Genomic DNA, 14788 nt, shown 5'->3' with positions numbered 1-14788 from the left:
GTTTTGGAATTTGACTCACATTCTTGAGAGCAGCAATTTAAATGATGGGAAAATTTCTTGTCAGTCTGCATGCCTCCTCTCTGATCACACACAACTGCATGACCCTTAGAGATGTCAATTACCATTAAAATGATGCCCTGTCTGTCTGCAGTAAACTCTATGCACTTTGTCTAATTGAGACCTATTTAGCCCAGACAAACTGAGACCACTGTACCTGTGTCTGGATGAATTCTGAACGCAGGCATCGCACTGTCTCTGTGCATTAAGCCATATTTGACTTTTCCATTTGCTCCCTCATCTGCATCCACAGCATGCACTTGCAACACAAAAGTCCCCGTTGGCTGGTTCTCCAGCACTGAAGCCTGCTCACGATATTGCTGGCACTGCGAGGGAGAGAAAAGAAGGTGAGTAGAGCAGTGGCGAGACAAAGAAGGAGAGAAACGCAAATACAAGAAAAAATTCTCATTTATGAAAATAATTGGTCAGAATGTGCTACATTAATGAGAATAAAAGGATCAAAGAAGATAAACTCATTACGTCGAAGGTCAATACACACACACATACACACATACACACACACACACAGGGTGGTACTGTACATGAAACACAATATAAAAGTTATAGCTACAATAGCCTGCATCTATGGAATTGAAAACACTTGAGCTGATTTCTTTTGAAGAGCCAGCAATGAACTGCTCTGTCTTAGCCAGGAATTCAATCCATTCCCCCTAATGAACATATGCCCCAGATAAAGAGCTGCTCTCTGGAGTCTTTCTTTTGTGTAATCAGATATAAATGCTAGCAACTCTTTCAACAGAATGGCCGTGAAAAAAAGGAAAAACACTAGGCAAGGAGGAGCAGATGAGTATGAACGTGAAACAGAGGGTGGGAGAGATGAATCAAAGGATGTGAGAGCGATAGAAAGAAGAATAATGTTAGGGTTCATGGGATGTGACGGCACAGACAGTGCAGCCTTTAGTTAGTTGTTCATAAAAATCACATAATATCAAGCATAAGGTTGTGCTAGCACAGATGGTTCTGAGGCGTCACTTGATATTTAAACACATCAAGTTGCCAAGACTTTCAGCCCACCCGGAAGACCTCAGAAGCTGCAGCTCTGTGTGAGTATGTCTTTTGCTGAAGTTCAAGTCATTCCTAATTAAGGAGAGAGTTAATTAAACAGGTATAGTATATTGTGATGATATTGCAATTTTTTTTCATCATAAATTAATTGAAATCCCAATGGAGCGCCTAAAGATAGAGTGGGTGTGCAGGCTAATCAGAACTCATGGGAAAACAGAGCAGAGAGAGACGGAGGCCAGGGAAATGAGAAAGTCAGGGCAAAAAATAAGAAAGAGCTAGAGAGTGGGATGAAGAGATTGAGGAAAGAGTGATAGACAGAGGAGTAACTGAAGTGAACTGAGAGGATGAAGCAGATGAGAGTGAGATTTAACAATATTGTAAAACCAAAATAAATGACTTGAGAAGGTTTGTTAAGCAAATAGCAAATAATAAAATGATTTTAGATTTACTGAGCATTCATTAGAGATGTCTTTAAACTGGGTCTAATTCTCATATTTTTGGTTTCTCTGACACACTAACTTTGCACTTGGAGCAGCCACTGTAGATTTTTGAAAAATGTGAATTCAGAAAAACAACATATATTGGGGCAACCAGGCAAAGCTTTCCAAATTGAAATTCCACATGAATGATTTCAAACACTGACTTGAAATGAAAGTAAACACAGCAAGTAGTCCTCAGGATTAGCCAACTGCATAGGGATCTTCTTCCAGGGCAATTTGCCAACTAGCCAAACACTAGCCTGAATTTCAGAGGCAGGGTGTTTGCATGCAAAGTTGAAGGAAAGGTGTGAGTAGGAGCGATTAGGTGCAAAATCACCTAGGGTGGTGCAAACTCAAGTAAAGATGCGTCTATGTGAGTTGAAAATATTCCAATTTATGAGTTCTAAGATCAGTCTGAGCAGCCTGTCTATACAGTCATTGGATGTTAGGGGCGAATCAACACAAACAACACAAATGATCCTGCAGTCAAATTCGAGAGAATGATGCAAGGCGAAAATTCACTTTGCTTTCTGCCTGAACACATCTTGGGCCTGTGGGTTGCTATCAATTTAACATGTGTGTGTACAGAAGTAGTAGCAAACAACAGAGGATTTGAGCTTTTGTTTTGATTCAGAGACAAAATGTTTGAAATGATTTATGTCAAATTTCAGGTTTTGTGTTCAGGCTTGCACTGCTTGCCCTGACATAAGCTGTTTCACTGCAGTCACATTTCTATAGTCTATAAAGCAGATGTGGCTCCTGCAAAATTAGCAAGACCTATAGTCAGAATGGACACAATTATAAAATATGTTAAATAAGAGTTTTTCTTTAAAATAAAATTAAAGAAATTAAAAAACCTCACCTCTTCAAATACAGGTTTGTTGTTGTTGACATCATCAACCCCAACTATGACGCAGGCAGTGGAGGAGAGGGGGTGTGGCCCGCCTGATGCATTGTCATCTGTGGCCGTTACATTCAAGACGTACTCCAGGCCTTGAAGCTTGGGCAGGGGAGTGGAGCGGAGACGAATCAACCCTACAAAGACCACAGACCCATTAAACTACACATAATAAAACATGGTCCCACCTAACACAGCAGGTAACCATTCCATTAGTCATTAAGCAGGACATTATGGCTACTGTGGCCTTCCATGGTGAAGGATGCACTATCAATAAAAACACAGCGGAAAGTGCTTTCTGCATGTTGTTGTCCTAACATTTGGGAATGAGGTAGAGTGGCGGAAATTCACCTCTGAAGTCCACACAAAGGTAAAAATCTGATATGCAGACTAAATCCAAAAACCAATTTCACAGTGGTGACTTTGTCACATTTCTAATCTAATAACTGCACGCCCTCCTCTAAAGATGCCCATCCAGCTCAGCCATTTGAGCAAAAACATAAAGTAGTAAGTGACTCGGGTTAGAAGTTAACCAGGCTCAGCAGATGCCTATTAGCTATTCCTCTCCCCCCCTTTGTCTACTCTCATGTAACAGTCAAGATAAAAGGTGGGATAAAAGGATGCAGCATCTGAGTCAACATCTTTCTCGTTAACAGTAATACAAAAACATCAGAGGTTGCAGGACGAGCAGGCAGCCTGTGATGTGGGGGAAACTCATTTAAGTGAGAGCATGGGGAGTTTTTTTATTCTCTTGTTGTGTTTCTATTCATCTCTTTCACTGTTCTTGATTAAAGACAACACAGCATGCTGATACACACAGATGCAAGTGCCTGACTTTCCTCTCTCCCAATTTACTTCCGACTCCGGCTGCCCACAGAACAGAGCGGGGTCGTGGATCCTAATGACAATGTGTGACGTTGAAAGCACTGCAGCACAACATTAAAATAAGTGAACTGTGGGATGTACACAGTAATTCTACCAGCTTAAATGTCATCCTTGTTTACAAATGCAACATGAGCTGTAGCAGCTATTCAATGAGCCAGCACTCTCCGTATATACAGTACAGTAAGTGGGAAGCTGTATAGTGGTTTTCCCTGCACCCAAAGGATATCAGCCTTAGCATTTTCTTGCTCTGAGGATACACAGAAAGGGTGGAAAGGAATATAAAAAGATGACACAAAGGAAAGGGGAGCTGGTGGAGCGCAGCCTGAAGATTGTGAGCTATGATAGAGCAGTTGTTGTGAAATTGAATTGAAAGGGTTGGGTGACAAATGTCACAGCGATTGCCACTGGTTTCGGATCAAAGGGTAAATAAAAAAGATAAACTGTACTGTCACTAATGCTAGAAAGCTCAGAAACACAGGAAACATTCCTCTCAGCACCTGCAAAAAGAAAAACCATCTGTGGAAATTTCCTAAATAATGTCATTGTCTTTATTTATGACCCCAATAATAGAAAGAGCGGCACTCATATTGAAATTACGGCTTCTAATATCAACTTTCAATATCTTTCCACATTGACTTTGAAAGTAGAGGGCGTTCATTGCATACTACTGTAGCGGGAATGTATTAGAGAAAATTGAATGTGTGACTTGATAGAAAGCCTGTCAATTAGAGTGAGGGCAGCAAATGTGAAGCCTGGCCGGAAAATTAAGAAGTATCACCTTTCTGGCTGTCAATGACGAAGTTTCCCTCCTCATTGCCGGCTGTTATCGAGTAGATTATGCTATCACCATCTGGGTCTTTGGCCAGGACTGTGGCAACGAGGGTGTTGGGGCCCGCATCCTCTGAAACAAACGTTCGATATCTGTAAAGAAGAAGTTTAACAAGTGCAAAGAAAGTGAGAATACACACACACACACACACACACACACACATAGAAGTCACAAGCCAATGATGGAAACACACATAGACAGGAGATACGAATCATTTACACAGACCAAGGCATCAGCAGGCTGATTAGACTTATAGTTGTGGCTTTTCCTTGTCACTGTGATTTAACCTGTCCTCTTAGCTGGCCAGACCGGAGACAAATGATAATGTCTGCTGGGATGTTGAAGTCATCGAACAAATGGTGCCTCCACATACCCAGCCCACAGTGGGCCATTTGATCCAGTGCTTTTTAAAATGTCAACAGTGATTTGCTTGCTCTGTGGTGCTGGGCAGTGAGATGCCCAGAGAGACACAAGAGACTGATATACCACTGTGGTGCAAAGCACAATGGGGAGGGGATGAACTACGTGACTTGGAGGATGCAAAGATGAAGAGAAATGGAAAACAGAGCAAAGGCAAAATGGAGAGAAGAGCAGTTGACAAAAAAGAAGGCTGGCACTGACATGACAGGTAAAGTGATATGTGGGAGTGAGAGAGACGAGAGGAGCGGGAGGAGAGAGGGAGGCTGATAGACAGTGAGGAGCAGGATATAAGAGGGGGCGGTGTTCTCGCAGACTTTGAGTTGATTTGTCAGCAGAACTCATCCCCTGTGAGATTTTGTGCAGTATCCTGTTCTAATATGTGTGTGTAAGTATGTGTGGATGGTGGCGGTGGGTGTGGTGGTGGAGGGAGTGGGTGGGGAGGGTGGGTTTGTCGGTGTCTGTGGTGAGAAGTCAGAGGTGATTGATGGTTTACAGAAGAACGCTGATGGGTGATTCATCTCCGCCAGCCGTGGCAGTCTCCGTGGCAACATGAGTGACCTGTAATCTGTCACCCGGCTCAGAGGCCACCTCTCCGCAGCACTGTGAGGATGAGACATATACACTCCCTCTGCTTTTCTTCCTGAAGCATCCCCCTACATCTCACTGGACTGTGAAGTTGTACTCAGTATGCCTATCTATCTGCCAGCCTGCATGTCTGACTATACTCAGTTCCCTTTTTTTTCTCTGACTGTCCATCCCTTACTTCAATCACTTGTTGCCACTCTACAGCTCATTTAGATGTGAACTGAGAGGACATGCCAGGAAAATTTGCCTGATCAATTGCTTGTCAAAGTATCTTAATTAGTCTCAGTCAAAGATTCATTTTATAAATCCCATAGCACACAGCTGTCTTACTCTACGTGTCTTTGTGCTTTTTTGGCCACTCTGTCCTCTTTACGCACAAAGCACTTATCTACACCTCTGTATGCCACAGTATGACGAAGTGCTCAACATGCCCTACCTGGCAAAATGCCTGCATTTCTAAATATCTGTCTGCTGGTCTGGCATCTGTATTTTTCTCACTGCCAAACAGGCTTCTCTGTTTATCTGCATATCTGACTGGCTGTCTCCTGTCTACTCTCTGTGTATGTTTTGGTATTCCCTGCTCGCTTGCCCTGCAACCATGTTTCAGTGTTTTTCTCCTTTCTTTTATGTTTGTCTGTCTATATATCCACCTTTCTGCCCACCTGTTTGTTTGCCTCTGTGTGTTGCCAACCACAGAGACTGACATCTGACAATGCAACAAAAGCATGTAACAGAGGTCCACAACAGTCTTTATGTGAAGGTCATTGAAACATGACTGACAGGACAAGCAGCTTACTCGTATGGGGGAATAAATGTAGTGACAGTTGCTGCCCATCCCCTTACACTACTTTTGCCAAAAAAAAGGTAGTCTACGACACACCGGATTGCTGCATACCTTTGGAGAATTCCAAAAAATAAACCCAAGAGATTGATGTGTTAATTCTCAGTTTTACTGCAGTATTCAACAAAAGACCTACTTTAGTGAATCCCTGAAATCTAAGAAAGTAGCAATGTCAAACTGTGTTGGTGGTTACAGATAGTTTTGATGCCAGATGGCTGTGATTAACACCCCAAATAAACTCTAATGAGTTTGTCTTTGTGGTAGTGGTTTTACTACAGCAGCATTGATGCAAGTTGGCCAATATTCATGGCAGGACTCCCAGCATCAAATATTATAGTGATGAATAGCCTGAAGGAAGGCAGGTCTGCTGTGTGATGTAACGACCCATAAATATGTGATGCAACTACTTTGTCTGCTCAAAGAGCAAAGCTGCACTGCAATGAAAAGAGATCAGCTGGTGGATCAGAGATGCACCAGTGCCAGCAGTAGGTATTTGAACTTGTCATCTTGGTGACTAACTTTGATCTTTGCAGCTGAACTCTGTCCATGGTTAAGACTTAAATTTTAGCTTTTATGTGTTGAGCCACAGTAACAGAATCTAGATTTATGTGTGAAAGGTGCTTTACAAATACATGTTTTTGTGTTATTTAAAGCAGCAATCACAGTGACACACACAGACACACACTGAATACTTTTTGTAATAGCTTATTGATCTACTCATAGCTCCTCTGTGTCTTGGGCTCTCTCTTTATATTCCAATATATTATTTTTCAGAAGCTACGATTTGAGTCCTCGATAAGTAGATATCATCATCAATAAGTACGTTAATATCAACTTTCTCTTAAAGGTCACATCTTGGCTACTATTTTATGTTAAGAAAGCAATATTTATAAAGTACATGTGGTGGTAAACCAATGGTGTCTGGTGTGAGATAAATGGGAGAAAGATTTAGGATGAAGTGCAAATAAGAAGGGCTAAAATAAAATAAATAAATCAAGGAATGGGGATTTAGAGGAAAGATGGGGAGGCATTTGGTTGGAAGATTTTTGTTTGCTCACACAGGCTGGGAGAACTCTGGGGCTTCATCGTTGACATTTGCCATCCTTACACGGACCGTGGCAGTGCCAGAGTGCGGCTCATCTCCGCTGTCCACTGCCATCACCACAAATTCATACAGATGGTTAGGTCTCTCATAGTCCAGTCGGCCTGCAGGGAATATGGTCCCATGGGGTGAAATGCTGAAGTCTGGGCTCAGGGTGTAATAGGTGAGCTCAGCATTTAACCCGGAGTCACAGTCCGTGGCCAGCACTGACAGGAGGGAAGACATCACACAAGGACCATCAATTAGCAGTTAATCGAAACAAGCTGATGGGATTGCATTGGTTGATGAATACGCTGACATCTGTGTAGATCATTATCTCTTCATGGCCTTCCTAAACATGTAATAGATCATAAGCCCTGACAGCTACAATTACTAGCACATAAACTGCACTATTCCCTGAAGACTTACTGTATCACAATCATTTGGAAAAATGAGCTTAAAAAGCAGCAAAAAGAAACTGTGAAGTGAACTGGTGTTTTCTGAGAGTTTTTTTTAAATCAGTTTATTCCGAGGTAATTACACAGAAAAACAATAGATTTGTTTCTAATGGGAGATGAGATTTTTTCATAAGACTACAGTCAAAAATATTGACACCCTTGGTTGCAAAGCTAATTTAAGTTGGGTGAATTTCACTTAAACTCAATGTTTCATGCACAGCCCCTCCAGCTCATAATACTTGCATATTGCATATTCTTTTGATGTGTTTATTTCCTCTGTGTCAAGTATCAGCATGAGCAGCCTGTGCATCTCAATTCTTCATTCTCCTTCTCCTTCCATCTCAATGTCTTGTGATATAGTTCAAGGCCGACAATTACTTGTCTTTGTATAGTCTGCATAATGTGACTGACTCATTAAATGTTCAAGAATTTAAGGAGTGAATTTTAACTTCACTGTCACTCAGTGGGTAAAGGTGAAATGATAGCCTCTTTGTGAAGTGTTCAATTTGTGTCTATAGAAGAAGTGGGTGATGGGGTAATGGGGATTTCACCCCCTCTGTACCTCAAAACTTTGACATTGCATTAGTTAAATGTGCAGTCCACCAGATTAAGAAATGAACTCCTTTTTCCAGAGTTATCGTTATATTTGAATCGTTGGGGCATTCTGGGCTTTTGTCAGGAGGAAATGTATTTAACTATAAAGTTTCTTTGCATTGTGTATCAGCTACAGTCTATTTGTAGCATAAAGATCTATCTTCCCCATGGGCAAGTCTTTCAGAGGACTCCCTATTCTCACTCCCTCTACCTTTGATCCATCCACTGCTGAGTTCTTCCTACAGTACCATACTGGTTGTTTTATTTTTTGTGGAAGCATTGGATTGTATTGGTCTCCATTTTCTCCTTCCGCTCACTCTGCAGTGCCAACAGTTTCCACCACTCCAGGCTATGTTATACGAATGTTTTCAAATTAAATTTGCTCCATTTTTCTTACCCAGAATGCACTAGAAACAATTGCACAGTCAGATATTCTCACGTATCAGCTATGGTGGCCCATGGGGGACCGACGTCCTACAGGCTTAGGAGCATTTGACAAGAACTAGACAGTGAACAAGGTGAAAAGAATACTTCTGAAGTAAGGGGCATTTTTTTGCATTAAATGTGCATTTTCTTAACTGTCAAGATTTTTTGGGCCCTTTTCATTATTGAGTAAAATTGTGGCACTGTGGAACATTCTCAAATCTTGTTGATGTAGTTTTCTAAGGCGATCCTTTGGAACATAGGTTATTATATTATAACATAGGTTGTGCATTATGCAATAAGCGATTACATCTAATTTAAAGGTGTACTGTATTTCTACACTTTTGGTTTATATTTGTACATTTAAACTCAAGTTTAGCAATTGCAATGGCAATACATACACCTTCAGCCTCATAATTAACAATTATAAGGTGGATTCATGTAGTAATAGACAAATTGGCATGCCATTATTCATACAGCACATAATAAATCAGAATAATATGGTGTCTTTGTCGTAGTTAGTTTAGTAGATTATAATTGAGATTGTGATCACAGATCTGAAAGATCTAATTGTTTCTTTCATTATGCAAAAATGGAAGCCTTATGGTCCTTTAAGTTGAAACAATGATTCAAGATTCAAGGTGTGAATTGCAGGTTTGGTTTTCTCACAAAGTACATCTTCTGTTTTCCTGTAGAAAAAGTGACTTTTTGCATAGTTTTTTTCTCCACTTCAAAAAGAAACAGATGGATTTGAAATATGGGGTGAGAAGAGTCTCACCCTGCAGCAGGGATGTTGCCGTGGTTACAGTCTCAGGGACTCCATCCACACTGTAGATGGATTGGAGAAACTCCGGGACACAATCATTCTCATCCGTTATCAACACCTGAACCTGATTAGTGCCAGAATGAGGGGATAAGAGGAGGAGGAGAGGAGAGAAGAGGAGAGGAAGAAGGAGAGGAGACAAAATTAGAGTAGAAGAACACAAAATTAGCCTCCCTTTAATAACCCTCAAATCCAGGAGACAACCATAGGAAATTCTCTGAACAGGACTCTGACCCACAACGTAATCTAAATTGCATTTTATAGTTTCTCAAGTTGCCAGTTCAACACATCCTTTATCTTCCACTGCATGATTTTCCTGAGTCAAAAATAGAAATGTTCTGAGAAAGAACATGTTCTCACTGTGTGTGTTTTTTCGACAAAGGCCCTTAGCTGCCCTCCGCCCTACAAGCTCCCTGTCACCACTGTGTGTAAAGTGTGAAGTGACAGCTGAGTAATAGTCCTGAAATAGCTGGGATAGGTTTTCCCATTCCCATACTCCTTCTCCACAACATGCAGTTGAGCAGATGGGGATTTTCCTGCTACATCTTTGGTATGTAAGTGCCTGACATGATAATTGGGTGGCGAAACCTTTGAATTCATTATTTAAAAGATACCGAATCCATGAATAGTTTATCTAGAAATATTCATTTGTGAATGAAGTTTTAGGGTTTTGAGTTCTCATGCCAAGTGCCTCAGAGTGTGTTCTATATTTTACACAGTTCATTCCCAGATCACACACTTGACAAAAAGCACTTACTGAGAGACAGAAACAAAAGAGTGAAACAAATCACAAAAAAAAAAAAAAATCACTTGGGCCTCTCGTCTACCTACTAACATTTCAAAACCATTCAGCCATGCTATTCATGTAGACAGCCACAAACTCAGCCACTTCTCCTTTGTGGTTATCACCTTGTGTTGTGGTCAATAGGTCAGGGCTGAGATCAGATCATTGCTGTTAATGCAGACTTGTCAGCCAATATGAGCCACATAACATTTAGGTGTAAACTGGACAGTCTGAGAGCTTTGCAGAATCCCAGTGGGAGCCCATAGCGCGGCAAATCTCGGCAACAAAGCAAATTTTCCTTTTAGTTTATTTCAGCACAGTAAGTGTAAATGCTTGTGTGACAAATGCAATAATAAAACATTGCAGCAGATCTTGGCTTTGGACTCGGTTGACCTGAGTGTATGAACTCTTATGTGACTCATGTTTGCTGTCTGCATTACTCCATAATGAAACTAACCTCTGTGGCAGTGCTCAGGCTGCCGGGCTCCTCGCTGGCTCGCACCATCAGCAGGTAGCGCCGCTGGTCACTCTCATAATCTAGCGTCCGGGTCAGACTGATCTCCCCTGTCTCCTGCTGTATGCTGAAAAGGCTACTGGGATTGATCAGTAGACTGTAGCTGATTGGCTGCTTTTGGAAGGAAATGGCAAACACCACCAAGAAGCTACAGAACAAAGAAAAAGCGATCAAAAGAGGAAGGAAACACCAACTTTAATATTCGATTTCAGTGGCACACATGTTGAATTAAAATCGAAATCCTCTTCAACTGCATCAGCACTGCGCTATAATGAAATCAATGACTGTATGGCCCATTGAGTACGTGCTATAAACACGCTCAATCAGTACTTGTCAGTTCTGTGTAATAATGTAATTCTATTATGCAGATATCAATGTTTGTTTTTACGGTTAAGCAAGTTTGTGTTCCCCTAATGGTGTGCGATGATGATATGTCAATTTATGCCTGAGTACGCTAGTGTGACCAAATGAATATTCATCAGCACAAGTCTTAACAGGTAGCGTTTAGAAATCGACACTTCAAATGAGTGTGTCTTTGTGCAGGTCTGCACAGGCTTGTTTTTGGAGAGATACACACTGTTGTGTGCCTTGTGGTTTTAATTGTTACAAATGTAGGTTATTAGACAGTGCTGTGTGTAATACTGAATCAGTGACTAACAGTATGCTTTCATGGCCATTTACAGATATGAGGCATTCTCCTTTCATAATCCTGCTGCAGTATTATTGCATTTTAATACTGTCTTTCATTATATTATACTTTTATGCAGCAATTAGACAGTTATAAATATTGAGCCAGTACTAAAGAATCTGACAAAGAGTGTCTGGTGTAACCACATGAGAATAGACTACATTTGAATAAAAGCTGTGGGAAGGTTATTACATTGTTTTCCTGCATCAACCCTAATTCATCCCTGCTTATGAATGCATGTAAGAGTGGATGTTAACACGTGGTACTCACGGCTGTCCTTCAGGTGTGTTCTCTGGTATGGAGATGGCAAAGCTCGTATTGGTGAACTGTGGTGCTCTGGCTCCTGCCACCACAGACAGCATGGCAGGAGCACTGCGGGTGCCCAGGCCGTCTAGGGCTACCACACTTAACAGGTACTCTCTGTCCCGCTGGAGCACCAGCCCCGTGGTCATCACCTGGCCTGTCTTCTTGTCCACTGCAAAGCAGCCATCACCGCCTTCAGAGAAATATAATGACATTATTTTTTAGCACCAGATCCAAACCAATCCAACACCCCTGGCATGAATACTAACTCAGAAATATAACTCAAACGGCATTTAGAAATTCTGTTTTTAGGTCTGCTCAGTTACTATACATACAGAATTCATGCTCAACTTAACATTTAAATACAATTTGAAGACATTATCAAAGGGTTTAAATAATCTTACTCAAAGACACACTTGGTAAGTTTAATTTAAATGTTCTGTTTTGTACCACAAGGAAAAGGCATTGACTTGGACAACACTCCAACATTTTATGTTAAACCCTCTTGACAGCTTCAAGTTTCAAAGTTCACCATATCATCGCTCTAACAGTGAAATCAACCACGATATAACACCCAGTGGATTAAAAGATTCAAAGCAGCTTTATTACAATTGCTGTTTAATACCTTTTTTGTATTCAAGCAGTATGTTATATATTCAACTGCAACTTTCAGCCTTGGTCTGGAGTAGCTTGCTTGTTTCAAAGGCAAACAATGACTAACCAGTGAAACTTTGAAAATCATTTTTACCTGTTGGACAAATATTCTAAGTTACAAAGACACAATTTCATTTTCAAACTGACAGAACATATTTTCTATAGAGTGTGGGTAAGAAAGTGACTCTGGCTGCTGATGTTTTATTAATTTTACAATGCATGCTCTTAGGTTCATAAACTATAATACATTTTATTCACTATACAAAGCCTGCAGGGAAAATGTAGGTTTTCTGAGGTCAAATGCAAAAGGATTATACTTTAACCAACCAATCATAAACTCTCAGACGAGACAGAAATGGTTGAATTGTGCCTGTGAATGGCTCTGACCTCTGACACAGTCACTTCTGTTACAGTTATCTTTCTGTATCTATATTATACACTGGTACAAATTTGTAAAATATACAAAATGTGAACAGAATGAGGTTAACTGTTAGACACCTGCTCTACCTTTGAACTAGAGAACAGTTGCTGCGCACTAAATCCCTGTCACTGTTTGCACCTGTGACACATGGCAACATGGATGATTTATTCAACTTGCTACCGTTCTGCCAGTTTGCATCAGGTGACAGGTACATGAAACGGTGGCAAATAGACTTTGATCATGATCGGCCTACTGCTAGGTTACTGTAACTCCAGTTCAGGTTGAGATTGAATACATTTGTACCTTTTGTTATCAGAGGCTACATTTCACTTTTATTGCAGATTAAAAAGGTACACATCTGGGTTGCCCTGTTGGCCTAGTGGTTTAAGGTGCCAACTGGGAGTAACAATGTCTCTGGGTTGAATCCAGCCTTTATTGCATTTCATCTTCCATATCTGCCCCCTCATTCCTTGTCATCTGTCTACTGTTAGGTCTCCAATAAAAGCAGAAAAACACCTTACATAGTTATTGAATGACTTATTTCACTTTATCTATTTCCTGTAGTAGGCCTACAGTCATGTGCCCAAATGAACAATGAAATCATTCCTTCTATTCATACTGACCATTAGAAGATCCAATCCAAATGCTCTTAGTATGTAAATGATGAGGGAAAAAATCCACAGTGCTTGTTTAAGAGAAAATGTTTTTAAAGGTTTAAGATAATGTGAGGCGTCAGCTGTGTGAGTTAATCAAATAAAGTGGGTATCTTTCACAGTTATAGTCTTTTTAGTAATAAACTCCCCTACAGAAAGTGTTTTCCTGTTAAGCTGCAGTGGAAAGATAGTAACAAAAAGAGGGAATTTGGCACTAAAAATGCAGTAACTTTGAAAGATATTGAGTTTAATTTAGTAATTTGGATGGCTGAAGCCTCATATTAGCTTCAAATAAACTTCTAAATACATTTTAGTATGTAAGGAGGACTGTGGATTTGATGGAAAACAAAACATTTCAATGTGAGTTTGGGCACCTGACTGTTGTTTTAGGACAGACTTGAAAAATTGAAAATTGTAAAGCTATCCTTAAAAAATGTTTTAATTTTTTACATAAATCATCAATCTCACTAAAAGGTCTATTTTGTAGCCTTTCTGCAGCTTTCAATTATATCAGCAGATGGAGATCCCAAATGTCAAGGAATGCCAATTGTCCAAATGAACACAAATGATCATTTTAACATCCACTACTAAACAACTACACTTCCATGACTCCATCTGCTGATGAACATTCTATGATGTGAGCAGAAACACCAGTATAAATACTAAGGGTGAGATTATTTTCTCATTCTGTCAACCTTTTTAAATTGTATTACTCCTACTTGAACTTAAGTAAATGATCTCAATACTTTCTGCCACTCATAAAACTGATAATGGGGTCAGACTGACTGACCTCGCTTATCAAAAGGCCAGCTATTCTCATTCTCTTGAGGTCTTCATGGTTAAGCACAGAATAAGAGGGTTAAATGTGAAATCATCATATTATAGTTTAGATAACTTTGAAGAGAAACTTGTAGTAATAGCTGTACAAGGTAAACCTTACTGCTTACAGCAGGGGTTCTTTGCATGGTCATATGGACCACGGCTATCTTGTAGTAATTGTGGTTTAACTCGCATCAGGGAGCTGTGCAATGGAATAATGCAAGTCAGAAGGAAGTCAGTAGTGTTTTGTAAAGCCACACTGGCAAGATTAGCACATCCCCCCATCTCTGACATGCCAACAAACTCTATCCCCTCAACCACCAGGGGGTCTACCACTCTGGCAGACTTCCAACAGCCCACTGTGGTAGTCTGTGAGTGTGCTTGCATGATGCTGTGTGTGTGTGTGTATGAAACAGAGAGAAGCAGACAGATAGACAAGAGTGCATGGTAAGTGCATAAACAAATGTGTGAAGGCCTCTGGCTGTGTGTGCCATTATGTGTGTGTGTGTGTGTGAGAGAGAGAGAGAGACAGAGAGAGAGAGAGAGAGAGAGA

General features: G+C 40.6%; 1 protein-coding gene across 1 annotated transcript in view; it reads right to left on the bottom strand.

Annotated features, from left to right (window-relative positions):
- The window catches only part of LOC128358824 (neural-cadherin-like), a 93383-nt gene that overhangs the window by 50376 nt on the left and 28219 nt on the right, over window positions 1–14788 (bottom strand). The window contains exons 3-9 of the mRNA XM_053319218.1: window positions 11656–11881; window positions 10641–10845; window positions 9355–9466; window positions 7079–7328; window positions 4124–4266; window positions 2425–2597; window positions 215–383 (exon numbers count right to left, since the gene is read on the bottom strand). Coding sequence (XP_053175193.1) covers window positions 215–383; window positions 2425–2597; window positions 4124–4266; window positions 7079–7328; window positions 9355–9466; window positions 10641–10845; window positions 11656–11881 — 1278 coding nt within the window. The remainder of the gene's footprint in view (window positions 1–214; window positions 384–2424; window positions 2598–4123; window positions 4267–7078; window positions 7329–9354; window positions 9467–10640; window positions 10846–11655; window positions 11882–14788) is intronic.

This window comes from Scomber japonicus, chromosome 5 (genome assembly GCF_027409825.1).
Source record: "Scomber japonicus isolate fScoJap1 chromosome 5, fScoJap1.pri, whole genome shotgun sequence".
In the NCBI taxonomy this organism is placed as follows: domain Eukaryota; kingdom Metazoa; phylum Chordata; class Actinopteri; order Scombriformes; family Scombridae; genus Scomber; species Scomber japonicus.
This window is presented reverse-complemented; position numbering and strand designations above follow the sequence as displayed.